Source organism: Leopardus geoffroyi, chromosome B4 (genome assembly GCF_018350155.1).
Source record: "Leopardus geoffroyi isolate Oge1 chromosome B4, O.geoffroyi_Oge1_pat1.0, whole genome shotgun sequence".
Classification (NCBI taxonomy): domain Eukaryota; kingdom Metazoa; phylum Chordata; class Mammalia; order Carnivora; family Felidae; genus Leopardus; species Leopardus geoffroyi.
This window is the reverse complement of record NC_059341.1, coordinates 31772600-31799954: the sequence shown is the minus strand read 5'-3', so window position 1 is coordinate 31799954 and position 27355 is coordinate 31772600. Positions and strand designations below refer to the sequence as shown.

Below are 27355 nucleotides of genomic sequence, written 5' to 3'. Positions count from 1 at the left end.
TCCATTTTTTGCTGAATAGTATACCACAGTGTGGATGCACCACATTTTGTTTTTTCTTTCACCAGTTGATGGACATTTGGGTTGTTTCCAGTTTGGGGCAGTTATGAATTAAAGTGCTCTAAAAGTTTGTGTTGAGGCTTTTTTATAAATGTCTACCTTTATTTCTAATACTCAGGAATGGGATTACTAGGTCAAATGAAAAGATACATGTTTAAGAGAAGCTGCCTAGTGGTTATTTCATGTTAAATTTCCACTTGCACAAATGAGAGTTTCTGTTGCTCCACATCCTCATCAGCATTTGATTCTGTCAGGTTTTTTGACCCATTCCAATAGGTGTATAGTGGTATCTTGTTGAGGTTTTAATATGCAGTTTTCTAATGACTAATGATGTTGAATTTCTTTTATGTTCTCATTTGCCATCAGTATTTCTGAACTCTTTGGGTCTTTTTGCTATTTGTTAATTAGATTGTATGTGTTCTTATTAATTGAGTTTGAGAGTTCTTTACATAGACTTCTTTGAGAGTTCTGGATACTAGTCGTGCGTGCGTGCGTGTGTGTGTGTGTGTGTGTGTGTGTATGCGTGTGGGTATCTGTCCTATGCCAGGTATGTCTTAAAATATTTTCTCCCAGGCTGCAGCTTTTCGTTTTCTTTTCATTCATTTTTTTTTTTTCTGTTGAGGTATAATTGCCGTATAACATATTAGTTTCAGGTTTACAGCATAATGATTCAATATTTGTATATATTGCCAGATGATCACCATAGTATGTCTAGTTAACATCAGTTATCATACATAGTTATAAAACATTTTTTTCTTGTGATGAAAACTTTTAAGATTTACTCTCTTAACAACTTTCAGATATGTAACATGGTATTATTAACTGTGGTCTTCATGTTGTACATCATATCCCCAGGACTTATTTATTTTAATACTGGAAGTTTATGCCTTTTGACCACCTTCACCCATTTTGCTCACCCTTCACTCCCCATGTTTGGCAGCCACCAGTCTGTTCTCTGTATATGTGAGTTTGTGTTATTGTTTTGTTCCATAATATCTTAGCATTGTTTTTTCTATTTCTGTGGGAAAAAAATGCCATTGGAATTTTGATAGGGATTGCATCGACTTGGTAGATTGCATTAGATAGTATGGACATTTTAACATGGAGTGTCTTTAGCATGGAATATCTTTTCATTTGTTTTCTTTAGTTTTTCCTTCAGTGACTTATGGTTTTTAGTGTACAGGTCTTCCACCTCTGATTAAATTTACTCCGAAGTATTTTTTTTTTTTTTTTTGGTGCAATTGTAAATGGGATTGTTTTCTTCATTTCTATTTCTGATAGTTATTAGTGTATAGAAATAAAACTTTTTTTTTTTTTTTTTAATTTTAAAGAGGGCACATGAGCTGGGGAGAGAGGGACAGAGGGAGAGAGAGAATCTTAATCAGGCTCCACGCTCAGTGCAGAGCCCAGTGCGGGGCTCAATCCCACGACCCTGGTATCAAGACTCGAGCTGAAATCAAGAGTTGACTGCTCAACTGACTGAGCCACCAGGTGCCCCAATGCAACAGATTTTTATACACTGATTTTGTGTCCTACAACACTATATCGTTGATATGATTCAGGCTTTTTGTGTCCTAACTAGGAAGTCTTTACTTACGTTTTAATGTAATGCACCTAAATTGCCCCCAAATTATCCACCAGAGCTGCCAGCTTCTTTCTGTGTCCAAACATAGCACCCAATGAGAGTGAGGGTGTGGAGGGAAGGGCCCAGGCTAAATATGGCCCAGGAGCCAAATCTTTCCCTCTCCTTGTTTTTCATAAGTAAAGTTTTATTGGCATACAAACATGCTCATTCATTTACTTGTTTTCTGTGGCTGCTTTTGTGCTGCAGTGGCAGAATTGAGTAGTTGTAACAGAGACTGAATGGTTCTCAAAGTCTACAATATTTACTTTCTACTTTTTTTACAAGAAAAGTTTGTTTGACACCTGAGATAGTCTATTAGTTCCTGCTTCTCCTTTCCTTGGGGATAACACTCCTGGAGCCCTTTATTCTTCTGTGTCTATCTGGACAGATTGTTTTTATTTTTTTATTAAAAAAATTTTTTTTAATGTTCATTTATTTTTGAGAGAGAGGGAAAGAGAGAGGGAGACACAGAATCCGAAGCAGGCTCCAGGCTCTGAGCTGTCAGCACAGAGCCTGACATGGGGCTCGAATTCATGAACCATGACCTGAGCCAAAGTGGGAGGCTTAACCAACTGAGTCACCCAGGTGCCCCTGGGCAGATTGTTTTTAAAATCTGCATAGGTGCTATTCTGAAAAATTCCTGTTCCTTTCTCCTTTGTTAGATCCCTCTCTTTCTGGGATCCCAAGTCTTTTTTTTTTGTTTGTTTCATTTCCTCCTGATAGAATATATTTTTTATTTTCCTACAAAAAGAGACTGGATGGGAAGTAAATTGATATCACTCTTGATAGAGAATCCTAGGTGGTTAGTTTATTTTCCCTGAGAATTTTGAAAACATTGCTTTATATTACTTTCCAGCTTCCAGCGTTGCTATCAATAAATCTAAAGACTTTCCAACTTAGGGTTTGTTGTAACCTGTTCTTCTTTTCTGAAAACTTTTGGAATCTTTTCTTCATCCCCAGTCTTTTAATATGTCAAAGAGAGGTGCCTCTTGTTTATTTTTAAAACTAAATATTCTGGGTATTGTGTTGATCTTTTTTAGATGGAAAACTCATGTTCTTCATTCTAGGATATTTTTTTCTCTGATGATTGCCTCTCATTCTGATTTTCTTAGATACATACTGATTGCATGTTGGACCACTTAGATTAATATCTTTTTTCTTTTTTAAGTATTCTTATTTCTTTTATGTGCTCCCCTACCCCACGTTTATGAAACTATTAATGCTGTTGAGGAGGAGGATTTTTACCTTTTTCCTTTGGAAAATTGCAAATATATACCAAAAAAATAGTAAAATAAACCCTCAGGTACTTGTCACTCTTTCTCAACAATTATTAATTCATAAGCAAGCTATTAATTTTGAAGCATATCTCAGAATTTCATTACATTCATACATATTTTGGAATATGACCCTAATAGATAAGGACTTTCATTAAAAAAATTATCATTATAAAGACTATAAAAATTAATTTTTTAAGGTCATCAGATATCCTATCATTGTCTAAGTTTCCAGGGGTATCATAATTTAATGTAAAAGACCTCAAATCTGCACCCAAACAAAGTCATTCATACTGTGATTGATTAATGTGCTTTTTAGTCTTAGTTAAATTCCCCCTCCATATATCTCTCCCTCTCTCTTTTTCTCTTCTCTCTTACCTGTGTGCATAGTTTATTGAAGAAATCTGATTATCCAGTAGTTTCCTACAGTCTGGATTTGCTGACTTGCAGGTTGAAGGTTAGTAATGCTTGAATATATAACATATATAGCATAGAAGGCATTCTGAAGACTGCCTTTATGACGAACTTCATTCTCTTAATATAATGGTTTTGAGGTTAATCCATTTTGTAACATCTATCAATACTTCTTTTTCTTGTATTGAGGAAGAATGATCCATTTTATGTATATAATGTATTTTATCCATTTAAGTATTGATAGATATTTGAGTTATGAATAATTATGAATTTCTGCCTTTATGAATAATGTTGCTGTGAACATATGTGTACAAGTTTTTGTGTGGCCATGTTTTCTTTTGGGTATATATGTAGGAGTGGAATTTCTGGATCATATAACTATAATTATGTAAATAATTTTTGTAATTATTTAATATACTATTTAAAAAATTTTTTTTTAATGTTTAATTTATTTTTGAGACAGAGAGAGACAGAGCATGAATGGGGGAGGGTCAGAGAGAGGGAGACATAGAATCTGAAACAGGCTCCAGGCTCTGAGCTGTCAGCACAGAGCCTGACGCGGGGCTGGAACTCACGGATCGCGAGATCATGACCTGAGCTGAAGTTGGCCGCTTAACCGACTGAGCCACCCAGGCGCCCCAAATTTACTATTGATAATACATATTAAGAAGTGGTTCTCTGAGAAAATCTAGTCTATAAGTTGTTTTCAAATGCAATGAAAAGTTTACAGATACTATAATTAATACTGATGATGTTATTTGGAAATAAAATGACACATGAATTTTTTTTGTTTTTTTTTTGTTTTTTTTGTTTTTTTATTTGGAGCCTGTGATTTGTTTTTAGGGCTCATAATACTCCTGGGCCTTAGGCATGGTACCTATGTACTGCCTAAGTGTTGCAAATCCTAACATTGCATGAGTGGAACTCAGAAGAAAGCTAAAGTGGTAATGTGACACTTGAACTTTGTGGATACTCAGTGGGACATAATCTGAGTGGGGATGGAAATGGTCCTGGCAGGCTGTCAGGCATAGGACCTTGGTGTGGTCCCTAGTAGAGCACAGGGATGAAGAAGACTCTTACTTGTTTTTATGAGTTACCAGACAGCTTGGAAGATGTAGGAGAATAGTGCAGTGATTGTGGCCCTGTTTCTTTATTTGCTCTATAGTATTCTTACATAAATTCTTAATGAATAAATTATCATGTAAGCAATTCAGATAAAACAAAAGAACTTAGATTTTTTTTAGTTATGTGAGCTTTCTATTGCACAAGCAGAAAATTTAGTAGACAGTTTTAGCATACTTTCAGCTATTGGTTCATGAATTTCTAGTATGTTTCACTAGGCTGGTGTTTTTTTCACCTTGACCTCTAAGTATGGATTATCACTGCACATGATCCCACTTTACCATAAGTCTGTTGGCCTCAGAAGAGAAGTCAATGGCACTATGATTCATTTGAATCAAAACTTGAATGAAGCTAAAAGGCAATCTATGCAACCATTAAAATAATTTACAAGTAGTGGATAGTATATCCCATTTTTATAAGGGAAGAAAACTGTTATGAAGGGAACATTGACAACTTTTTGATATACAGTTGGAAAATAGGCCCTACCCTCAGGAAATACTCAGATAATTACAGTTCAGGTTGGTTAATACTCTAATAGAAATAAGCATAGAATTCTCATGTAATACGTAAGATAGGGCACCTAACCTGGTTTAAATGGGCCCAAGAAAGTTTTTTAAAGGCAGATATACTGAACCAAGGCTATATAGTATCAGTAGGAGTTAGGTGAATGGGTAGAAAGAGGGAGGAAGAAAAAGAATTTTAGGTATAGAAAACAAAATGTAAAGGCTGGTTATATGAATCAGCCTGTTGTGTTCAGTGACCTCTAAGCAGAGAGAAATTACTGGATTGTGATGTTAAGGAAGGGAGTCCCATGAGAAGAGGAACCTGGAGAGAGGCTTTAGTCTAAGGTCAAATCATAGAATCATGTTGTCAATGAGCTTAAACTTAGTGCTATCTATAGTGGGAAATATCAAGCGGCTGTAAGTACAAGAGTGACATCAACTTTTTGGTTTAGGTAGGTAATTTGTCTTTGAGTGTCAGTTCTGAGATTCTGACCTTGAAGGTCATGAATTTAAATTTTTTTTTATGTTTATTTTTGTGAGAGAGAGCACATGCGCATGTGCGTGCGCAAGTGGGGATGGGGCAGAAAGAGAGGGAGACACAATCTGAAGCAGGCTCCACATCTGAGCTGTCAGCACAGACCATGAAATCATGACCTGAGCCTAAGTCAGACGCCCAACTCAACTGAGCCACCCAGGTGCCCTGAAGGTCATGAATTTTATTTATTGACCACTGTATATACTCAGAGGCTAGAATGGTACCTGGCAAGTATTTAAGTATTCACCAAAGATGCTAGTTAGGCAGTATAGTTGCATATAGCAGTTAAGAGCATGGGATCCAACACAGGTCTGAATCCTCCTGATGCCACCATTAAGTAGTGCTGTGACCTTAAGTGGGTTTCTTAGCCTTAATCACCCTGACTCACTTTTCTTATCTGGAAAGTGGAGGAAAGAGTTGGACCTACCTAATCAGATGATTCGGAGAATTGAATGAGTTTATGTGAAGCACTTGGAGTAGTGCTTGGCTCATAGTAAGTACCATATAAATATTAACTTATTATTTATTTGGTGAATGAAATTTTAGTACAAACTAGAGTTGGTAAGGCTCTGATCCCAGAGCATTTATAGGGTTACACAGGAATGGATGGATTTAAGAAATATTCAGGAACACAGTCGGATAGGATGTGGTAAATAAGGGTGGCAAGGAGTTAAGGTTAATTCCCTGATGTAAAGCTAGAGATTTAGGTTCTCCCCGCCCTCCCATTTCTCCCCTACCCCTTCCCAGCACACGCGCGCATACACACACACACACACACACACACACACACACACACACACACTCCCTTCCTCCCTCCCTCCCTCTCACTCTCACAGATTACTGTTTATCCATTCTGGTTAGTACCAGAAGTTTAAATAAAGCCCAGTGGTTAGTCTTTGGTATGTTGATTCATTGTGACATATCCTCTTGAATTTTGTTTGGTTTCTTTCTGATTCCTTTTCTTTCTCTTCCTCGAAGTCTCTTGGACTCCTTGGATTCTTCTCAGAACAAGTGTAAGAAGGGCTTAGGGCCATCTCCGGTTGTGTACCTACTTTCCTCCCCTTGTCTTCTCTTCCTTTTCTTTATGCTTCCTCCCCTCCTCCCCATTGATTTCCTACTCCTACAGTAGGAGATAAGAGAAAGGGTTTCCTCCTTAGTTGGCCCTTGCCTACAGACTAGCTTGGTGTTCACAGTTCCAGTCATAATGGAAAACTTTGGGGAGTGTGTTAAAACACGTGTCAGAAAAGTATTCCCTTCAGCAATTAAATTTAACTTTAAAAGAGGTCTCTTTTAATTCTGTTTTTCTGATGTGATATTGAGAAGCGTTTGGAATCTAGCACTTGAGCCAGCTAACCTTAGGATCCTTCTGTTATAGAAACCAGCTAACTTCTGGAGTATAGCTTGTCTGTTAGGCAAAAGGAATCTTTTAGCTTGCTGCTAGGCAGGTCAGGGTCACCTGAACCAGAGGTTCCATGCTAGAGCTGTGCTTTCATTAGGAGAATGGGACCGGATACTCCGAGAGTCTAAGATGGAGCCTCAGCTCTCTGCTGCGGCCCTGCTAGTCTTTGAAATCTATACATTTTTAAAAAAATCTTTAAGTTCATGTAAATTTTGCGTTCTACTCTACAATTCATTTGTTTTGATAGAAATGTACATTTCCTCCCCTAATCTTTTGCCTAAACTAGTGCTCTGGGAAAATAAACCCTTTTACTTTCTTGTGTCTTCTCATATTCCCCCACATACTACCTCGTTCCCCAGTTTAAGAAGCACATACGAGGATTTGGAGCCAAAACCTTTTTATTAAGTGTCTCTTGCATATTTCTCATGATGAGTTTCTCATGAGGAGTTGGCGTTTTGGCTAATACAGTCCGGCCTTTTTTCCTCAACACATTAAGTGAGGCTTCTAAATCTTTGGAACAACATTCTTGGTCATAAACAGTTTGTAGTAAAAGCTTTCCATTTCCCAGAGTTTGTAATGAATGTAAATATTCTATGTAATTCCTCATCTGGGTAGTCATGAAAAGATAGTAGCCAGTGTTTATTGTCTTTTTACTATGTGCTAGGTTCTCATCCCTTTTGTCTATCATGCTCTTGAATTATGCGATGCTTTGAAAACAATTAACTTGTCTGTAGAATTCATGCTAACATTACTATTGTTTTTAATTAACAGATTTCAACACTAAACTTGCACAATGTCTTTGAAACCAAGAGTAGTAGATTTTGATGAGACATGGAACAAACTTTTAACGACAATCAAAGCTGTTGTCATGTTGGAATACGTTGAAAGAGCAACATGGAACGATCGCTTCTCGTATCCTTTAGTGGCATTGATAAATGTTCTTGTATTGATAGTGATATTGTATCAATAACTATCAGTGAACGTTGATAAATGTCCTAAAATTGACAAACTTGTTGAAAAGTGAGAACAGGTTTATGCTTTTGTGACTACTTTCAAATGTATTGTTTACATTTCTAAGTTCATCACCTGTATGTGGCAGTCAGCAATCTGATAACATTTCATTTAACAAATACTTATTGAGCACTTATGTATATGGCAGGTATGCTTGAGACTTTGGGAACGCAGTTGTAAAACACAAACCACTTTCCCTTCACTCTACTAAGGGAAACAGACAATAAGCAGGTATTAAAATAATCTAATGCCAGTGCTTCTACTAACAGGTAGTAATAAATATTGTGGAGAAAAATCAAGCAGGGTAAGGCCATGGAGAATGATTAGAGTATGGCAGCTCTTTTAGATGGGATAGTCTTGGAAGGCCTCTCTGAGGATAGTGATATTTGAACTAGACTAAAGTGAGGGAGCAAGTCATACAGATACCTGGGAGAAGAGTGTTCTAGGTAGTGAATGGCAAGTTTAATGACTTGACAGTTAGAAATATGTTTCTTAATTGGTTTGTTTACATTTATGAATTAGTTTTATATGAAAATACAAATTTGTGGTTTCCCTAGAACAATCTGAACCCTGATGTCCTGCATTCCTACATGACAGCTATCTTTTTTCTTTTTTAAAATATGTACATAATATATATTACTTACAAATATATATAAAATTACTATTCTACCCCAGCACTTGGGGTATAAACTCTGGCACCAAGAAAAAACTCTAAAATATTAAAATACTTCAGCTTCTTGGTATTTGGAAGGTTAAAGGGGTCTCTAGGAACCCTTAGCCACAGGTATCTGGGGCAAAGCTGTGGATGGCAGTCTCACCAACTGTACGCAGTGTCTTCCAGGGCCCAAGGCTGGGTGAGCATGGGGGCAACATACGTACTTTGGAACATATTTACTGTCAGACTCCTGAACTGCTTCAGTCTTTTACCATAGGAAACCCCACACATGTCATGTCTCAGGGTAAAGAAAAGGGATCGGGTTGAGATCTGGTTGTCTCTGGGTCCAAATGGCATGGCAGTAACCCAGTGCCCTGAAGGAGGCCTTGACGACTAGGTGGATACTGTAAAAACCAGATTCTTTCCCCAGAAAGGGAAATTGAAATGTGAAGGTATTAACCAGAATGTATGTAGAGGTTCAGAGTTCTCAAACTCTATGCTGCCCTCTCTGGGTCTAAGAGGTGGCTACCCTCTCTATGTAGGCATACATTCTTTAGAAAAGCTTGGATTTTATAACAGTGATTCAACTTGTTCTCAGTGCCTAACTCAGTTTTTATATTAAGCTGAATATTGATACAAGAACAGCGAAGTTCTTTTAGACCAGTAGCAAACCATTTCTTTCATTACAGTTGTAGTCGTTAGTAAGAAACATTTGTTAGGCTACCTATGTTCTAGGCACTAAGATAAATAAAATGATGGTAATGTTCCTGGGAGCTTTCATAGTTTGCAAAGATGTTTTTATATTACTTGGTACCTCAAACAAGACTGTCAGATTGTGGGGCGGATATAATTATTGTCTTTATGTAACAGATGAAGAAATTGATATTCAGAGATTAAAGGACTTGCCCAGACTCATGCAGGTAGTAATTGAATGAGCACAGACTTGAATATGAGATTTTCAGCATCTAATTCCTATGCTTGCCAGTGTATCTAGAGGATAATTGATATAGATTCTGCCTTTGAAGAACTTATTATTGAATTAATTTTTTCGTAGAACATCATGGATTGGTTTTGGGTAGGAATCTTTTTTTTTCTTTTTTGCGTAGGATCTTAATGAAATGGAACAAGTGTTAAAGGCCACTTGGGTGTTAATGAGATTTCATTAGATGAGTACATAGGTAGTTTTAGGGCTATTTCAACTAAAATAATGAACAGAGAAAGGAGTTGGTCTTAGAAATACCCAACTTCTCTGGAAAGTGCCCGTCCAGTCATTATTATTTCTAAGATGTTTATTGTGTGATTCATCCAGTTATTCTTGACCTGTGTGTGAATTTTCTTCTCCTCCCTTTACAGAAAGCTGCAGAAATGGTAAAGTTAAGAATGGAATTTCTTTAAATTTTATTTTGGAAAATAAAGGACTGTGTTACTAATTGTTTTGAAGTAAAATTCTCACCTTTTCCCTATTATTTTTGGTTAAGAATATAAGGTGACTTCTGACCCTCAGATTTCTTAGGTATAAATTTTAGAGGCTGTAAAACTTTAATCTTTTGAAAATGGAAAGCCTCCCCCAAATTGTGTTATCACTATGTGTGATAGTATGTGATTTAAAAAAAAATTTTTTTTCATGTTTATTTTTTTGAGAGAGAGAGAGAAAGAGAGAGAGAGAGAGAGAGAGAGAGAGAATGAGCGGGGGAGGGGCAGAGAGAGGGAGACACAGAATCTGAAGCAGTTGACCCTTGAAGAGCACAAGTTTGGACTCTGTGTATCCACTTATAAATTTCTTTTTTTAAATAAATACAGTATAGTATTGTAAATGTATTTTCTCTTCTTGGCAATTTTAATAAGATTGTCTTTTCTTTAGCTTACTTTATGTAAGAATACAGTATCTAATACATATAAAATACAGTATATGTGTTAACCAACTGTTTATGTTTCACTTGAGACAAAGTCAACAGTAGGGTATTAGCTTAGTTTTGGGGAAATGAAAATTTATACGTGTTTTTTTTTCTGAGTAGCTTGGTGGGCCTCACTCGCATGTTGTTCAAGGGTTAACTGGTACATATGTTAAAAAATTCCTAAGATGTACATGTGGGATTGAACAGATAATTATAAAGCAAACACCCGCATAATAACTGCACAGGTTAAGAACTAGAACACTGCCAGAATCCAATTCTCCCCCCTACTTACAGGTCTGTCTCAGTTCACGATTCCACTCCTTTACCTTGGAAATAACTACTATTCTGAGTTTTGCAACTGTTGTTTCCTTGTTGTTGTTGTTTGTTAATAGTATAACTGCTTATATATACAGCCCTAACAATTATTGGTTATTTCTGTGTTTGGAACTTTGTATATATAAATGGAATCACACTGTGGTACGTTTTTTTTGTGTGTCGTAATTTTTTCTTTCAACATGTATATGTATGCAATTAATTTGTTACCAGTGACATTGTGAAATATGCATTACTAGCCCCATTTTACAGTTGAGAATGTTGCGGCTTACTGATGTGATAAGATGCTTTACTGATACTGTAGGATAGAATGTGGAGGTAAAATGCTCAAGTCTCCTTATACTCTTTTTTAAAAAAATTTTTTAATATTCATTTTTGAGAGAGAGAGCGCACAACCAGGGAAAGGCAGAGAGAGAGGGAGACACAGAACCTGGAGCAGGCTCTAGGCTCTGAGCTGTCACAGAGCCTGATGTGGGGCTCAAACTCACGAACCATGAGATCATGACCTGAGCCGAAGTCGGATGCTTAACTGACTGAGCCAATCAAGCGCCCCCTCTAATGTATATTCTGTCAGGCATGTTTTCCAACACAGACCAGGTTTGACTACGTTGAAAAATATTGAAGTAGGTCGTCTCCATCCTTGACGATCCTGACAAAAATTTTAGGAGAACTTCTTACTAACCTTGGCACTTAGTAGCCCATCATTCTTAGATTGTACAGATTGGAAAAGGTTTTATCTGTAGTTGTCTCTGCTTGAAGCATCAGTAACATTTTCACTCTATTCCAAATTAAATCATACTAATTCAGTTATTGTGATTCTGTAGTTACACTTAAAATTTTTCCATTTAACCAATAATTTTATATCCATGCTTGCTAGTAGATGATTTCATAGATACTGCATCTTTTACATGTTGTGTGTTTTTTCTTCCTCTTCAGAAATGTCAATAAAGAAGATCTTTATCTTTTATTGCCGCTACTGTTTTGGTCATTGTACCATTTTCAATTTTCAGATCATCTTTACCTTTTTTTAAAAAAAAAACTAAATCAGCACTGTAAAGTTTGTTTCCCATTATATGTAATATAAATAACTTAAAAGCACATCTGTACAAGTCTGCAAGCTATATCTTCATAATGAGAACCCATTGTACTTCTCTTCCTTGGGCTTGGTTTTCTTTTTTTCTTTTCTTTTTTTTAAATATAATTTATTGTCAAGTTAGCTAACAGAGTGTATACAGTGTGCTTTTGGTTTTGGGGGTAGATTCCCATGATTCATCGCTTACATGCAACACCCAGTGCTCATCCCAGCAAGTGTCCTCCTCAGTGCCCATCACCTGTTTTCCCCTCTCCCTCACTCCCTGCCCCCCATCAACCCTCAGTTTGTTCTCTGTATTTAAGAATCACTTATGGTTTGCCTCCCTCCCTCTCTGTAACTATTTTTTTCACCAGGGTTTGGTTTTCTGTCTTCACTTTTTTCCCTTTTTCTTCTTTCTTTTTAATTTTTTTTTATGTTTGTTTATTTTGAGACAGAGACAGAGTGAACAGGGGTTGGGCAGAGAGAGTGGGAAAAAAATTCCCAAGCAGGCTGCATGCTAGTAACTGGGCTCAAACCCATGAACTGTGAGATCATGACCTGAACCGAAACCAAGAGTAGGATGCATAACCAACTAAGCCACCCAGGTGTTCTGTCATTTCATTTTTTTTTTTAAAGATTTTATTTTTAAGTAATCTCTATACCCAACATAGGGCTTGAACTCACAACCCCAAGATCAAGAGTTGCGTGGTCCACCGAATGAGCTAGCCAGGTGCTCCTCTTTTTCTTGTCTCTCATGAGAGTCACCTGCAGTGGCCCTCAGCAGGACCAGGACACACAGGATGAGGGCCGTGGGGCGGGGGAAGCGGAGGCAAGAGCCCAGACAGGAAAAGACAAGACAGGGATAGTGATAGTTGAGGGGAAGGAGAGGCAGAGGAAAGGAAGGTGGATTTTGCAGCCCAGTGTCAAGACCCCAAAAGTAATAATACAGTGTTCCTTCTTTCTTAGAAAATGGTTGATGGTGTGTGTCTTGCTGCTTTGGATGATCTTTACTTTCATTCCCATTGTAGAACTCATTGTTTTTGACCCACGGCACAACAGAATTAATAGTGTTGAAATTCAAAATTAAACCCAAGCATAGGAAGCACCTTTTAATAGAGAAAATGAACTAAAATAGTTTTGCTGCTGGTCAGCACTGTCTTTTGGTTGTAGCAGGGTTCAGAACTTTTCCTCTGGAACAGTTGTGTGCTTTTTTTAAAAAAAAATTTAATGTTTATTTGAGAGAAAGTATGCGCACGCATATGCACACATTTGAACTGGGGAGGGGCTGAGAGAGAGGGAGAGAGAATCCCAGGCAGGCTGCATGGTCAGTGCAGAGACCTTCCCAGGGCTTGATCTCACCTGTGAAATCACGACCTGAGGCAGTATCAAGAGTCAGAAGCCGACTGACTCTTGATTTGGGCTCAGGTTGGAATCTTGCAGTTGGTGGGTTCAAGCCCCAAGTCCGGCTCTGCACTGACAGCATGGAGCCTGCTTGGGATTCTCTGTCTCCCTGTCTATCTCTGCCCTTCCCCACTCTTGTTCTCTCTCTCTCTCTCTCTCTCTCAATCTTTCTCTCTCTCTCTCAAAGATTAAAAAAAAAAAAAAAAGTCAGATACTTAACTGACCGAGTCACCCAGGCACCCCTACAGTTTTGTTTTTTGACTGTGTGAATTTATATATCCTGGATTACTAAAGAGTAACTTGAGGAAAAGAACTTTGGAAATGACAGTGTTTAAATCTGACCTCCGTTATTTCCCATTTTTTTGTCTTTTAAAAGTGCCTTGTCTATAACCAAATCACAATTGAATGGTAGAGAGTTGGGTGCTCTTCCTAAGGCCTAAACATTTTCAGGGTGGTTAGATATTTCAGTAGGTTAGAGAAAAATAACATTTAGGAATATATTTTAGACAGTTAAGTGACATGATACAGTGGTTAACTGAGACCCCAAACTATGATGAGATAACCAATTAAAAGATTTATCAAGGTGGACGCCATTAAAAAGAAATACAAGAGTAAGGATTACCTGGGTGGCTCAGTCAGTTAAGCATCCAACTTCAGCTCAGGTCGTGATCTCGTGGTTTGTGGGTTTGAGCCCCACATTGGGCTCTGTGGTGACAGCTTGGAGCCTGGAGCCTGCTTCAGATTCTGTGTCTCCCTCTCTCTGCCCCTCCATCACTCAAGCTCTTTCTCTCTTAAAAATAAATAAACATTTAAAAATTTAAAAAAAAGTACAAATCCAAAAAGCACAGAGATACCATTAAAAAAAAAAGAAAAATGCAAAAGTACATTCTCACTGAAGATGTCAAACAGTATATAAGTCCTATATATGGGTTGAAATAGTTTCCATGTATTTCCTGCCCTGCACAGATCCTTTTACCCTAAGTGGAAAGTCCTTTTAATCAATTTTGTTTACATGTACATGTGGTGGATAAATTGAGATACTAATTTTGGTGATAGAAACCATTTGGGCACATAATTAGCATATCATGCTGAAATTAAGGTATTGAATCATGTTAATTTTTCAGTATCAAGTCAGTTGTGTATTCTAGAATTAAGTGTATATATGGCTTCAGGAAGAAGAGAGCAAATATGGATGAAATTTCTTGAAGTAGGTATTCAGAACTTAAAAGATCTTAAATATACCATATCTCTGCTAAAAGAATTGTTGATCTGGATCCTGGCTAAATTTAGTCTTTTTTAAAAAATTAAATTTAAATTTAAGTGTAGTATACACTGACTCATTAATGTACAGGTGAATTTTCATAACATAAACATACCCATGGACCCAATAAATAGAACACTCCTAGCATCCCAGAGCACCCTTTCTTACCCCCTCAGTCACTAGAGGTAACCACTCTCCTCACTTCTTTTTTTTTTTTAATTTTTTTTTTTTACATTTATTTATTTTTGAGAGACATAGAGAGAGACAGAGCACAAGTGGGGGAGGGGCAGAGAGAGGGAGGCACAGAACCCAAAGCAGGCTCCAGGCTCCAGGCTCCAGGCTCCAGGCTCCAAGCTCCAAGCTCCAAGCTGTCAGCACAGAGCCCCATGTGGGGCTCAAACCCACAAACCACGAGATCATGACCTGAGCTAAAGTCAGACACTTAACTGACTGAGCCGCCCAGGCGCCCCTCTCCTCACTTCTAATACGTTTAATTCTGACAACACTTTTATATCTGATTTTACTAGGGTAAGATTGAGATAACTAATTAAGATTGAATATAAATCTCTATGGTAAAAAACCACAAAACTATTAGAGATTTAAATTATGTAGTGAACTAGGACTTCTTTTTTTCCCCACGGAATTTATAACAAACCTAGAGGGCTCCAAGCTGGATCAAGGAGCTCATCTAATACATTATTTTAGGGCAGCTTTCTTCTGTATTTATACCTTTCTTCTTCTTCTCTCCCCACACTATTATCAGTTTTCTGTAAAATTTCTAAATTTTTACAAATTTAGATATAAATTTCTATATTTATATAGAAATAAATTTATATAGAAATAAATTTCTAAATTCTTTCTTAGGCGATGCATGTTAAAATTTCTACTTTTTTTGTAATATAGGTTAATATAGTTACGTTGCTGTTGGTAAGTAGTTCTTATATGCTATTATATTTAATCTTCTATTTTTTAAATTTTCATTGTATCTAAGTTGATTTAAAATAATCGTAAGGGGTGCCTGGGTGGCTGAGTTGGTTAAGTGTTGACTTTAGCTCAGGTCATGATCTCATGGTTCATGAGTTCAAGCCCCACGTGGGGCTCTGTGCTGCCTGCTCACACTCTGTCCCTTCTCTCTAAAAAATAAATAAACATTAAAACAAAAATAAAAAATAAAATTGTAATAGTTTGTTTCATACTGTACTTTTTTCTACAAAAAAATCTGGCGCAGCAGTATTGCGCTATATGGATATTTTTGCTTCTCTTTTTTGCTGTAAACATTTTTTGTTTATGTTTAGTATAATAGTATACCGAAGAAATATGTACATATATACATGAAAATATTTTATCAATTACTAATTGTAATTAAAAATAAAAGGATTTAGAAGGAACCTGGGAAAGTCTGACCAAAGTCTACCTGTCAGTGACCTCATGTGGAGAGGGCTGCTTATTCTTTCTGGAGTAAGGCTACTAGGTAAATAGGCAGAGCATGTGATACTGATTCCCTATCTTCCTTCCATCACCAAGTGTTTAATAAATGCCTATAATGTGCCAGGAATTGTGCCTTGAGGCTGGGAATACAGAGATAATTAAGAACAGGTTAGTGTGGATGGAAAAGGTATAAATAATTTCTATTGTATAAAAATGAATTCTGTAGAAGAAGAATATGTAAAATGTTATGGGGCTATAGAAGAGGAAGAACCTGCATCCTACCTCTGTATTTTTTAATAATGGAAATTTTTTTTAAGCCCCACACAATGTGGGGCTTGAACTCACAACCCTGAGATCAAGAGTCACAGCCAGGTGCCCCTCTACCTCTATATTTTTAAGTACAAATTTTTATTTTGCCATATTTCCTGATCCTTATTTTAAGTATATTAATTGTACTTATAAGAAAAGCGTATTAAATAATTGACTCCATCCCAAATAATTAACCTTATTTTCAGTTTTTATCTGCATCTCCAGTTAGGCTGTTCCCAGATTGCTTCATGTGTTCTTTATCTTAAACATCTGGTCAGTAATGCAGTTTATGAAGCATGTTAACATTGATGAGTTTATTTGGTTTTTACAAAGATTCTGTAAGAGATATCAAGAGACGGTTTGTTACCCTTACCTTAGAGATGAGGAAATGACAATGCAGAAAGGTTAAGAGACTTGGTCAAGATCACTGGCTAGTAGAGCTAAAGTCTCATTCAGATGCCATTTCCTCTGTCTCAGATTAAAAACTCTGCTACAGTATATATCTACCATTTGTGATACCTAGCAAGGTACTTAGTTGGTATTCAAAAACTTAATTGATTAATTGATATTACTATTCATATTACAATTCTTCTAATGGAATAAATGCTGAAGGATAGTGTATTGGTTGCAGTGTATTTTGATGAGTACTATGATGTAGGAAAATGTGTCACATTAGTAATTTTTGTAACTTTTGTTTCTCAGAATTGCTTATACATATCTACTTCTTATGATATTCTATAGCGTTTTGTTGATATTATGCTTATGTCCATTCTTACATAACTTTATTTTGTAGGTTTCTGGGTAACTTGATTTCCCAGAACCCACTTTGAATTTTAACCTCTTAGAGAAGAACCATTTTCCTTACAATGCTGTCTAATAATTCTCAAGAAATATTTGTCGAATGAGTAAATGAATAACTCAGTGCTTTTTAAAGTAAGCATGGCTATGTATTTTACTCTTTCTATATCTGTAGAATCCTAAATTGCTTGAGATATTTCACTTTTTAATGGCAAACTTGAGTTAAATCTTTCGTTTTAAAATAATATCTCTAATGAATGTGCAAACCTTAACAACTTAACTAGAGATATCTATGCTTTATGTGTGGCCTATCCTGAACCCCTTGGAGAAAGACTTTATACAGAAACTAAGATTTTTTTGGAAAATCACGTACGGCATTTGCACAAGGTAAGGAGTGATACATACATGATATAAATATGTTTGTAGCTGGGTAGTCACTTGACTAGTTTACTGTTTTCCGGTGCAGAATTTATATCAGATTAAGGTTATTTGCTTTGTTTCCTAAATAACATTTTTCTGATTATATATATTTAAGATCTATGAGTTAAGCATTACGTTGTTAGATTCTCCAAAGGATATCAGGTTTAGTTATTCAAGATTGTATAATTAGTAACTGAAAGAGTGGGGTTTCAAATCAAGATTTGCTCAACTTTAAAATTTGCTTCTATGTCCTCTGGATGGTGTTTACTAGAACCAAATTTTCTCTTATTCTTCCCACCTCTTGGTAAATCTCTATTATTTTCAACCTTTTAGCTGCCTCTTCATATCCTACATAAAGTCTTACAAAAGCCTAAAACTAAAAAGGGAAATGATAAATTAAAAAGCATGATAGAGACTGTCCTTGTGACCAGTTACTTTAGTTAGTAATGTCATATGTACAAGGACAACATCACAGATTTGATCTTTGTATGAACAAAAGAATTTCCATGTTGGGGTTATAAACTGGACTTTACCTTTTATTAGCCATGTGACCATGGGCAACTCACTTAATCTACCTTGTGGATTGAAATGTCTTTGTTTTTTTTCTCTTTAAAGTTTATTTTGAGAGAGAGAGGGAGAGAGAGCATGTGAGCAGGGGGAGGGGCAGAGATAGAGAATCCTAAGCAACTCCAAGCTGTCAGCGTAGACCCCAACTCAGAGCTCAATCTCACAAACCATGAGATCATGACCTGAGCCAATATCAAGAGTTTGATGCTTAACTAACTGAACCACCTAGGTGTCCCGTTTCTTTATCTTTAAAATGGAGAGAAAACAACACTATATAATAAGGTGTCTGACCTTGGGTGTGGCTAGGTGCAGTTATGTTTTAAAGTGGTAATAACCCCAGAGCATAATTGATTGTTTGATGTTTCCCTTAAAACCTTTAAAGGTAATGCTCTACTTTTTATTATATATGGCAGATACATTTTAGTGTTCTAATATGTACATTTGTTAGTTGATAAAAGCAATTTTAATAACATACTTTAAATTATTCTTAAAATGTTTAGTATGTGAAGTTTTGAAGTTCTGCTATGATAATCTAGTGAACTTATACCATGATTGTTACCTGTGTGAGGCATTTATCAATTTTGTACTTTTATATATTAGCATAGTTTGCATTTCTTTAAATGTTTTATTTTGAAATACTTTTCAGACTTACAGAAAAGTTGCAAAAATAATACAGAATTCATGTATCCTTTTTACCAGTTTTCTTAAGGTTAACGTCTTGCATAGCAGTGGTACAATTATTAAAGCTAGGAGGGGCACCTGGGTGGCTCAGTTGTTTAAGCGTCCGACTCTTGGTTTCGGCCCAGGTCATGATCTCACTGTTCATGGGATCGAGCCCTGAATGGGGCTGTCAGCACAGAGCTTCCTTGGGATTCTCTCTCCCTCTCTCTCTGCCCCTCCCCTGCTTTCTCTCTCAAAATAAATAAATAAACATTAAAAAAAACTTCGAAATTAATAGTGGTATAATTGCATTTAAAAATGATACTGTGAAATAGTTTTAGGAAAGTTTAGATTACTTATATAATTATGCACGATATGTTTTCTCAGATTCTGTGACAAAAAAGAAGTTGGCTAATTTATTGATGACAAAGTAAATTATTAACATAATCAACAGATTAGAAGCAGTTTTACCTGTGAGAAGAAAATTTGATTTGTTGGGGGAGGGAACTTTTTAAATTACTAAAGCATTACATTGCCGTTTTAGATAATTTAGAACATTCTGGTAAGCAAAAACAGGAAAATCATCACCCAAACATCACTCATGCCTCCAGAATTAACTACATCTATTTTGGCATATATTAATATATATATATGTATATATATATATCTTGATATTTGTCTTTTGCATACTTTTGCTTTATTTTTTTATTAGAAAACTGAATCATATACAGGTTTTTTCCTAATAATTTATTTAGTTTTTAATTTACATCCAAGTTAGTTAACATATGATTTCAGGAGTAGATTCCTTAGTGCCCCTTACCCATTTAGCCCATGTCCCCTCCCACAACACCTCCAGCAACCCTGTTTGTTCTTTATATTTAAGAGTCTTGTATGTTTTGTCCCCCTGTCTGTTTTTATATTATTTTTGCTTTTCTTGTCTTATGTTCATCTGTTTTATATCTTAAAGTCCTCATACAAGTGAAGTCATATGTATTTGTCTTTCTGTGACTAATTTCGCTTAGCTATAATCTGCTTTTCGATTTTAATAATAATGTAAGTCTCTTTCTTGTCATTAAATGAACTTTTATAATCCTGGCAATGATGTAAAAGTTTTCATTGTGTGGAGGTACTGTGATTTGTTTAAATATTCTCATACTGCTGGGCATATGGATTATTTCCAATTTGTGTAATTTGTTTTTATAAACAGTGCTTCTGTGAATATCCTTGTAGCTAAATTATTTTTGTGCAGCTGAGTTTTTTATAGGATGAATTCCTAGACATAGAATTATTGAGTCATAGGTCATGAACATTTTTTATTGTTTTGACCTACAGTAACAAATTGTTCTTATATTTATTCAGCCAGCAGTATCAGTTCCTATGGGTGCTCTTTTCTCTAGCATTATTAATAGCAGTTGCTATTTTTAATTAATTTGTTAATATGATAGGCAAAAAATACTATTTATAGGTTATTTCTGTCTCTTGAGCCTTAATTATTAAAATCCCAAGTTTAAAAGCATAGCATTTTATCAGAGAATTAATTAGATGGAAATTGAGGTCGACTTACTTAAAGTCATATGGACAGTTAATAAAAGAACTGAGATAAAAGAACCTAAGATTTTTTGAACATCATTTCAGTGTAGTTTTACTGTTAGAATAGATTTATTTTAAAAATTAGACCTCACACTAAATGTTTCATTTTCATTTTTCAAAAAATAATAGATTTCTACTAAGTAAATATAAAACAGCTTATTTGGGGAATATAGAAAAGACTATTCATAAATAGTCTTATTTACATATGTGAATAATTCAGAGTGATAATATACTTATGTAACTAGCAGGATGATCAAAAGTGAGGGATTTGAGGAAGTACACAGATACATGGCAGTAGAATTACATCCTACTTTAAACTGATCTTAGGGGCGCCTGGGTGGCTCAGTCTGTTGAGCGTCTGACTTTGGCTCAAGTCATGATCTCACAGTCTGTGAGTTTGAGCCCCGTGTCGGGCTCTGTGCTGACAGCTCAGAGCCTGGAGCCTGCTTCTGATTCTGTGTCTCCCTCTCTGCCCCTTATGCATGCTCTGTCTCTCCCTCTCTCTCTGCCCCTCATGCTCTCTCTCTCTGTCAAAAATAAATAAACATTAAAAAAAATTTTTTTTAATAAAAAATAAAAAAAAATAAACTGATCTTAATAAAATATTCTAGCCCGAAGACAACTTCACACCATTACATTTTGTCCTTTTAGGGAGTGAAACAGTTTACTCTTTAGTATGGATGCTTTATTTTCATATCTAAGGCACATTTTTTTCTGGTCATTTCAGTGTTCTTAAAAGTAGTTAAATTAGAATGTAATTTGTAAATGTAATTTACAATAGAACTATGTCATTTTAGAACATTAATTTTTGATAAATTTCATACCTTACAAATGAAAATAATTAGTGCTTTCCAAGTAAAAGTATATTTCTTCTTTATATAGAGAGTTCTGGAGTCTGAAGAGCAAGTACTTGTTATGTATCATAGGTATTGGGAGGAGTATAGCAAAGGTGCAGACTATATGGACTGCTTGTATAGGTAAGTATGCCTTGAAACTCTTGACAATCTATAAATAGTATTGCCTGCATTCAGTAATTGAAGGAGTTTTGGTTTTTGGTTTTTGAATCACCTCTTACCCATAGAAATAAACAGAGCTAAAGTGTTCCCTGCTATATGGACTGTGTCTGCTATGGGGAAAATGTAGTCTGGGTCATGGAGGAATATGGGAGCCAGGCAGTGTGTGGAAAGTTATTCTCTGAAAACTAAAACTGTATTTAATTCTGTAGTTCTGTGTGCTAAATCTTGACAAGAGTTCCAAAGTGGAACTTCAGCTTGGATGAAGCTTAGCAGAGTAAATCCAAGCCTGTGTTCCCTGCCAGTATGCTCTTTTTGGACTCTAGGATTCAGTATTTTATGTTTTGTGGAAACACTTCTTTGTCAAAGCACTCAGCAGTTTTTCTCTTGAAGTTCTACCCTATCCTATAGGCATATTGAATTACCTACAGTGTGTTAATGCCCTGTGGTCTCTCACATTTTTGTCTTTCTTGATGCTGTCATATCTATCTAGATGGCTTTTCTAGAAGCCAGTCTTTTCTAGAACTAATTCTTTTTTTTTTTTTTTTAATGTTTATTTATTTTTGAGAGAGAGAGTGCAAGCACTGAAGGGGCAGAGAGAGAGAAGGAGACAGAATCATATGCAGGCTCTAGGCTCCAAGCTGTCAGCACAGAACCTGACACAGGGCTGGAACTCAGAAACTGTGAGATCATGACCTGAACTGAATTCAGACACTTAACCGACTGAACCACCTAGGCGCCCCTCTGAATGAGTAATCCTGATGTATTTTTCCACATTCTCCTCTCTGAACTTTCCTCGTCCTTGCTCTACCTAGTTTCCTGCGTAGATCTTTTGTATTAACTGTCATTCCTGCATGTTCCTATGGTAGTCCACACTGATCCTCTCTAACCTATTCACATAGACGATGGAAATAAATTTCTGGGTACATGAAGCAGAGACCTATTTATTGAAGAATGTTGGATAAATAAGGAATAGTGGCATTAAGTAACCTAGGCCTTTCACCCTTGGAATTAGGATGTCTGCTCTTGAAATTGTTGTGGCCTCTGATGAGGCAGTGATAATTTTGGCATCTGCATTGTGGCATGGGCTGAGATGGACCCCTGCCTTAGTTTTTCATTGGGGAGAAGCCGAGGAGTGAAGCTGATTCTCAAAACATCATCTGTACAGTTACACTCTGCATTGCTGGAGTAGCACACTGAGGCCAGGGCTTGGTTCTCTTGCTTGGCGTGTTTGTCCTTTGTTACTGGTTCATATTCCTGTAGGTTTTTATAACAACACTGGAGTTTACTGTATTACTGTAAGTTGCTTCTGTTAGAAACTGGAACTTATTTCAACAGCCATTAGCTTTTATATCTTCTTAGAAGAGCCAAGTGTAATAAAATCAGAAGCCAGCAATTGCTGACAGGCACAAGATTTACTGTGGCTTTGGCTTTTATAAAACAGTGTTTGCCATACATTAAACATCTTGACATTTCATGTTTTTTTTTTTCCTCATCCACCAAAGTGAGATAGGCATAAATAGAACTTTAAGAATTCCCTAGCTAAATTAGGAGAATTACAGGAATTTTGAGGATGAAAGTGAGAGCACATGCATGCTTTGCTATTGCTGAGAAGCTTGGGCCACTGGTATACAGATAACATGAGAGAGTATTTAAGACTATATGCCAGTGCAGTATGCTGTGTGCAGTGGGATACCTCTTGAGCTGAGACATTGTGGTAAAGATTTAAGTTGTTTTTCTATTTTTTCTTAGATTTCTAGGTTCTCCTATATCTGCATCTCTGTTTACCAAAATTAATTAATTTGGTAATTTAAATTAATGGTAATATTAATAAAAAATTGGTAATATTAGTGAACTTTTATTAAATATATATTGTATATACACAAATGGGTGTGTATATAAACCATGTGAGGTAGTTGATATTGCCAAATTTGCAGCTGAAGAGACTAGACTCAGAGAGGTTAAATGACTTTGCTCAAGGTCATTCAGTGGAAAAAAATTTTTGCTAATACCAACCCAGATTGGTCACATTAAACCCATTCAACTTCTTCATTCTACCTTCGTCTCATCCTAGATTCACTCTTTTAGTCATTTAGGTAGATTTTTTTCTCATCTTTTATCTTATACTTTGCATTCTTTCTGGGATGATCTCAATTACTTCTGGTTTTAGCTACAACTTACATATTACTAACCACCAAAATATTTGTATATCCCGGGTGGTCTTAGGTTTCAGAGGAGTATTTTTACCTAACCCACCTATACCTCCAGGTTGTTCTGTGGGTACATTGTACTATTGCAGATTTCAAAACTGAGCATGTAATCTTTTATATACTGTCCCCAGTACACTGTCCCCAGTATTACTATTTTTAATTGGTAGTAATACTGTACACCCAGGCATAAATGCCGAAAGTCTCAGTTACCCTTCCTTCACTTAGAGTTGTCCTTTCTCCCTGATCTCTATTGGTCACATCCTCCAAATGTCTCTTAAATTCATTATTTCCTTTGCATTGCTATTATAGTTCAAGCTTTTTATCATTTCTCACCTGGACTATTAATGATAAAGTCCCTATAACCAGTCTTCCAACCTTTGATTGCTAATTTATCCTATTAACTAAACTCATATTTTTTTAACATGCAAATTTGATCACTCTCTAAAATCATGTAGTAACTTTCCACTATCTATAGCAAAGACTTAGAACTAATGGCTAATGGGATTCACATACAGAGAATTGTATTTGACCTCTGTGATGCTGGCATCATGTGGCTGACCATCATTTATTTAATTATATTGGTAGAATAGGTGGTAAGATCCTTTTTATAGAGCATATAGTTGGCAGTAATTACATGAAAACTGTTTAATGATAGTTTTTAATTGTAGGGTAGTGAGGTTATCCAGGCTAGCTATCATTTTTAATCATAGTCTGTAAGGATATATTTGTAGAGAAATATAAAGGAAGAATTCAATTTTGTTTCAAAAGTGTTTTTAAATATTTTTATGAAGTAATTTCTACCCTCTTGTTTATCCTGATTGATTTCTAAGATGGATATGCATTAATATAGGTAATTTAAGGATTCTGACTATAAGGAAAATGCTGATACTCCTGCCTGCCTTTCCCAGTACTACATAGCTCTTTAGACCCTGCTGGCCCTTGGAGTATTAACGACTTTTGAAATCCAGTAGGTATTAGCATGAGAACAATTTTTGTAATGCAATTTCCTATGATAGATTGAAATGCTTGGTTTCTCTGAGGCTTCAAAGTTACTTTAGGCTGTTCATTATTGGCAAGTACTATTTTTAATTGTGTCAGTGCTAATACTCCAGAAAAGTGAAGGATACTTATTAAGCACTTTGTAGGTAAAGTAAATTATAAAAACATAAAAGTTATAAAAACTATTGCATCATACATGAGAAGAACAATCAGGTACTGCCTTTAAGAAATTATTGGGACCTATTTTCTTTTATAATTTCTTAGAACATATGTCTTTAAAAACAAATGTGTCATTAATAAAATTGACTGTAAAATATTAAGTTAAGAATTGTATCCATGTCGGGGTGCCTGGGTGGCTCAGTCTTTTAAGCTAAAAGTCCAGGTCTTGATTTCAACTCAGGTCATGATCTCATGATTCATGGGTTCAGTTCATGGGTTTGGGCCATGGCTGGCAGTGTGGAGCCTGCTTGGGATTCTCTCTCTTCCTGTCTTTCTGCCCCTCCCCTGCTTGTGTATGCTTGTTCTCTCTCTCTCTCTCTCTCTCTCTCTCTCTCAAAATAAATAAACTTAAAGGTATCCATATCAAAATGAAAACTTACACTATTTACATTTTAAGTTACATCTTTAAATTATTTTAAAAGCTTGTCTTGTCAAGCTTAAATTTAACATTAAGAGTAGAAATCTGGAATGAGAAAGCTACAATTAATGGAAGTTAAAGTTTTATTCCATGAGGTAAAGAGAACAGTGACTTGTCCTGTCAGAATCGAAACATAAAGCTCCACTGAACCAGTGTACTGGCTCAAGGATATACCTACAGATCGTTGAAACAGATTAGTGATTCCAGACTTCTGCAGGTGTAGCAGCTAGTTCTTCAGAGTTAACAAACCACTATGCTAAGAAGTTTACTCTATAGGTATAAGGGAGCTACTTAGGATTCTGAATGGGTTAGTGACATCCTGAAAGTGGAATTTTTAGATGAATTGGAGATGGCAAAACAGAGAAAAGAGACCAGTCATGAGAGTGTTGCACATGATCCAAGCAGAGAATTAACAAGAGACATTGGAAGAGAGAAGGAAAGTAATGGGAGAGAATAATGAATAGTTTAGGAGGAGATGAGGACCGGCTGATTAAAAGAGTAGAATGGAAGGATGAGAGAGAAGTGTTTCTAATCTTTTACTGGGATCGCCATGGTGGTACCACAGACCAAAAAAGAAACTGGTTGGGAGCAAAGGATTCGTATAGGAAGGCACATAGAAATGGTAAAGATATGGTAATTAAGTCCCTCCACTCAGGGAGCATGTGTCACAGTTGAAATATTGTATTTGTTCATATTTGTATATTCTCCCAGATGTGTAAACTCTGTGTGGAAAGACCACATTTTTGTTTTTCATCTTTCTGTCCCTAGTGCCTGGCATTGTACCTGACATAGAGTTCACACTCAGTCAATATTTGTTGAATGAGAAAGGGAGAACTCAAGAGTTTCTGTGCCAGCTCTTCCACTTACTAGCACATTGACTGTTGGCAAGTTCCTTAAGCTCTCTAAGCTGCAATTTTCTTACATATAAAAGGAGGATCATAATAGTGCCACATGTATGTACCTGATAGTATTCAGCTGTATAAAATGCTTAGGGGTATGCCTGACATGTAACATAAGCTCTATAAATGTTAGTGATTACTTGTATTTCCTGGCATTCATGGCTTTTATGATCTGGCTCCAGGCTGCTTTTCCAAGTTTGTGTTCTAATATTAGCTTTTGTTATTCCTGCTGTCTGGAATGTTATCTATTTGTTTATTCAGTAATTCATCAAGGAAATATTTTTTGAGGACTTCATATTTACCTGCCACTGGTTCTGGATGCTGTGTGTGTGAGCCAGGTCCTTGCTTTGTAGTTGTTATAATCTAGAGAGGTGACAGATGTATAAAGCAAGTAAACAAATAACAGAATTGGATTATTTCATACAGTAGTAAGTACCATGAAGAATATAAAACAGTTGTGTATAGTCACTTCGGTGGGAGTGAAGTGGCAAATTAAAGTTCATTTGGATTGGGATCGGGTCAGGCCTGAGAGAAATGTGTTTGAGCTGACACCTGAATGACAGAGGCCAGAGGTTAAAATATCTCTCCAATTTATATATCTTCATTTCAGGCCAGATATCCCAAATCTTCTATTTCAGGTAAAAAAAAAAAAAAAAGCCATTCTTTCTCTATCTCTAACTTCTGTCTCTGTCAGTCCTATTTCCCTTTCTTCAATTGGAAGGCATGGTTGAAAACCCAGCATAAAATTATGAGGATCGTAGTGAGAATAGAAGGAAAAATGAAATGACATTTTGCAGGAAAAATATATTAGGACATTGTACATATGGGTAGAGGAGACTAAAATATCAAACAGAGTACCAAGGTTTTAAGCCTTGGAGTCTAGAGGCTTGAAATTAGTGTGGGAGTGCAACTTGTGTACATGGTTGTGTCTATACAGCTTTGGAGTTGTACTTTCAAGAATTGTATTTTGCATCATCTCCTAGAGTTGGTGGTAAAATAACACAGTTGAAATTTTTGTTGCCTTTGTTTTCAGTTTTAGTTGTCTGCACATGTAAAGTGGACTTTTCATTTTGATGCAACGAACATTAGAAAGTGTGCGTTTTAATATAAAGATTTTGTGGTTATTGCCTAAGTATTTATATGTCTTTAACTATATACGCATGACAGAACCTTTCAGGTGGTAAGTAAGCATTAAAGGCATTGTAGTGAGGGGCGCTTGGGTGGCTCAGTTGGTTGAGTCCAACTTTGGCTCAAGTCTTTATCTCGCAA

The 27355-nt window shown here is 36.1% G+C and overlaps 1 protein-coding gene across 6 annotated transcripts in view; it reads left to right on the top strand.

Annotated features, from left to right (window-relative positions):
* The window catches only part of CUL2 (cullin 2), a 103253-nt gene that overhangs the window by 14445 nt on the left and 61453 nt on the right, over nucleotides 1-27355 (top strand). For 5 of the 6 annotated variants that reach the window (XM_045465530.1, XM_045465529.1, XM_045465525.1 and 2 more), the window contains 3 exons: nucleotides 7700-7840; nucleotides 17376-17478; nucleotides 21211-21305. In XM_045465530.1, coding sequence (XP_045321486.1) covers nucleotides 7722-7840; nucleotides 17376-17478; nucleotides 21211-21305 — 317 coding nt within the window. In that variant the 5' untranslated portion in view covers nucleotides 7700-7721. Of the gene's footprint in view, nucleotides 1-3350; nucleotides 3413-7699; nucleotides 7841-17375; nucleotides 17479-21210; nucleotides 21306-27355 lie in introns of those variants that run through there. The other variant, XM_045465528.1, reaches the window with a different exon arrangement.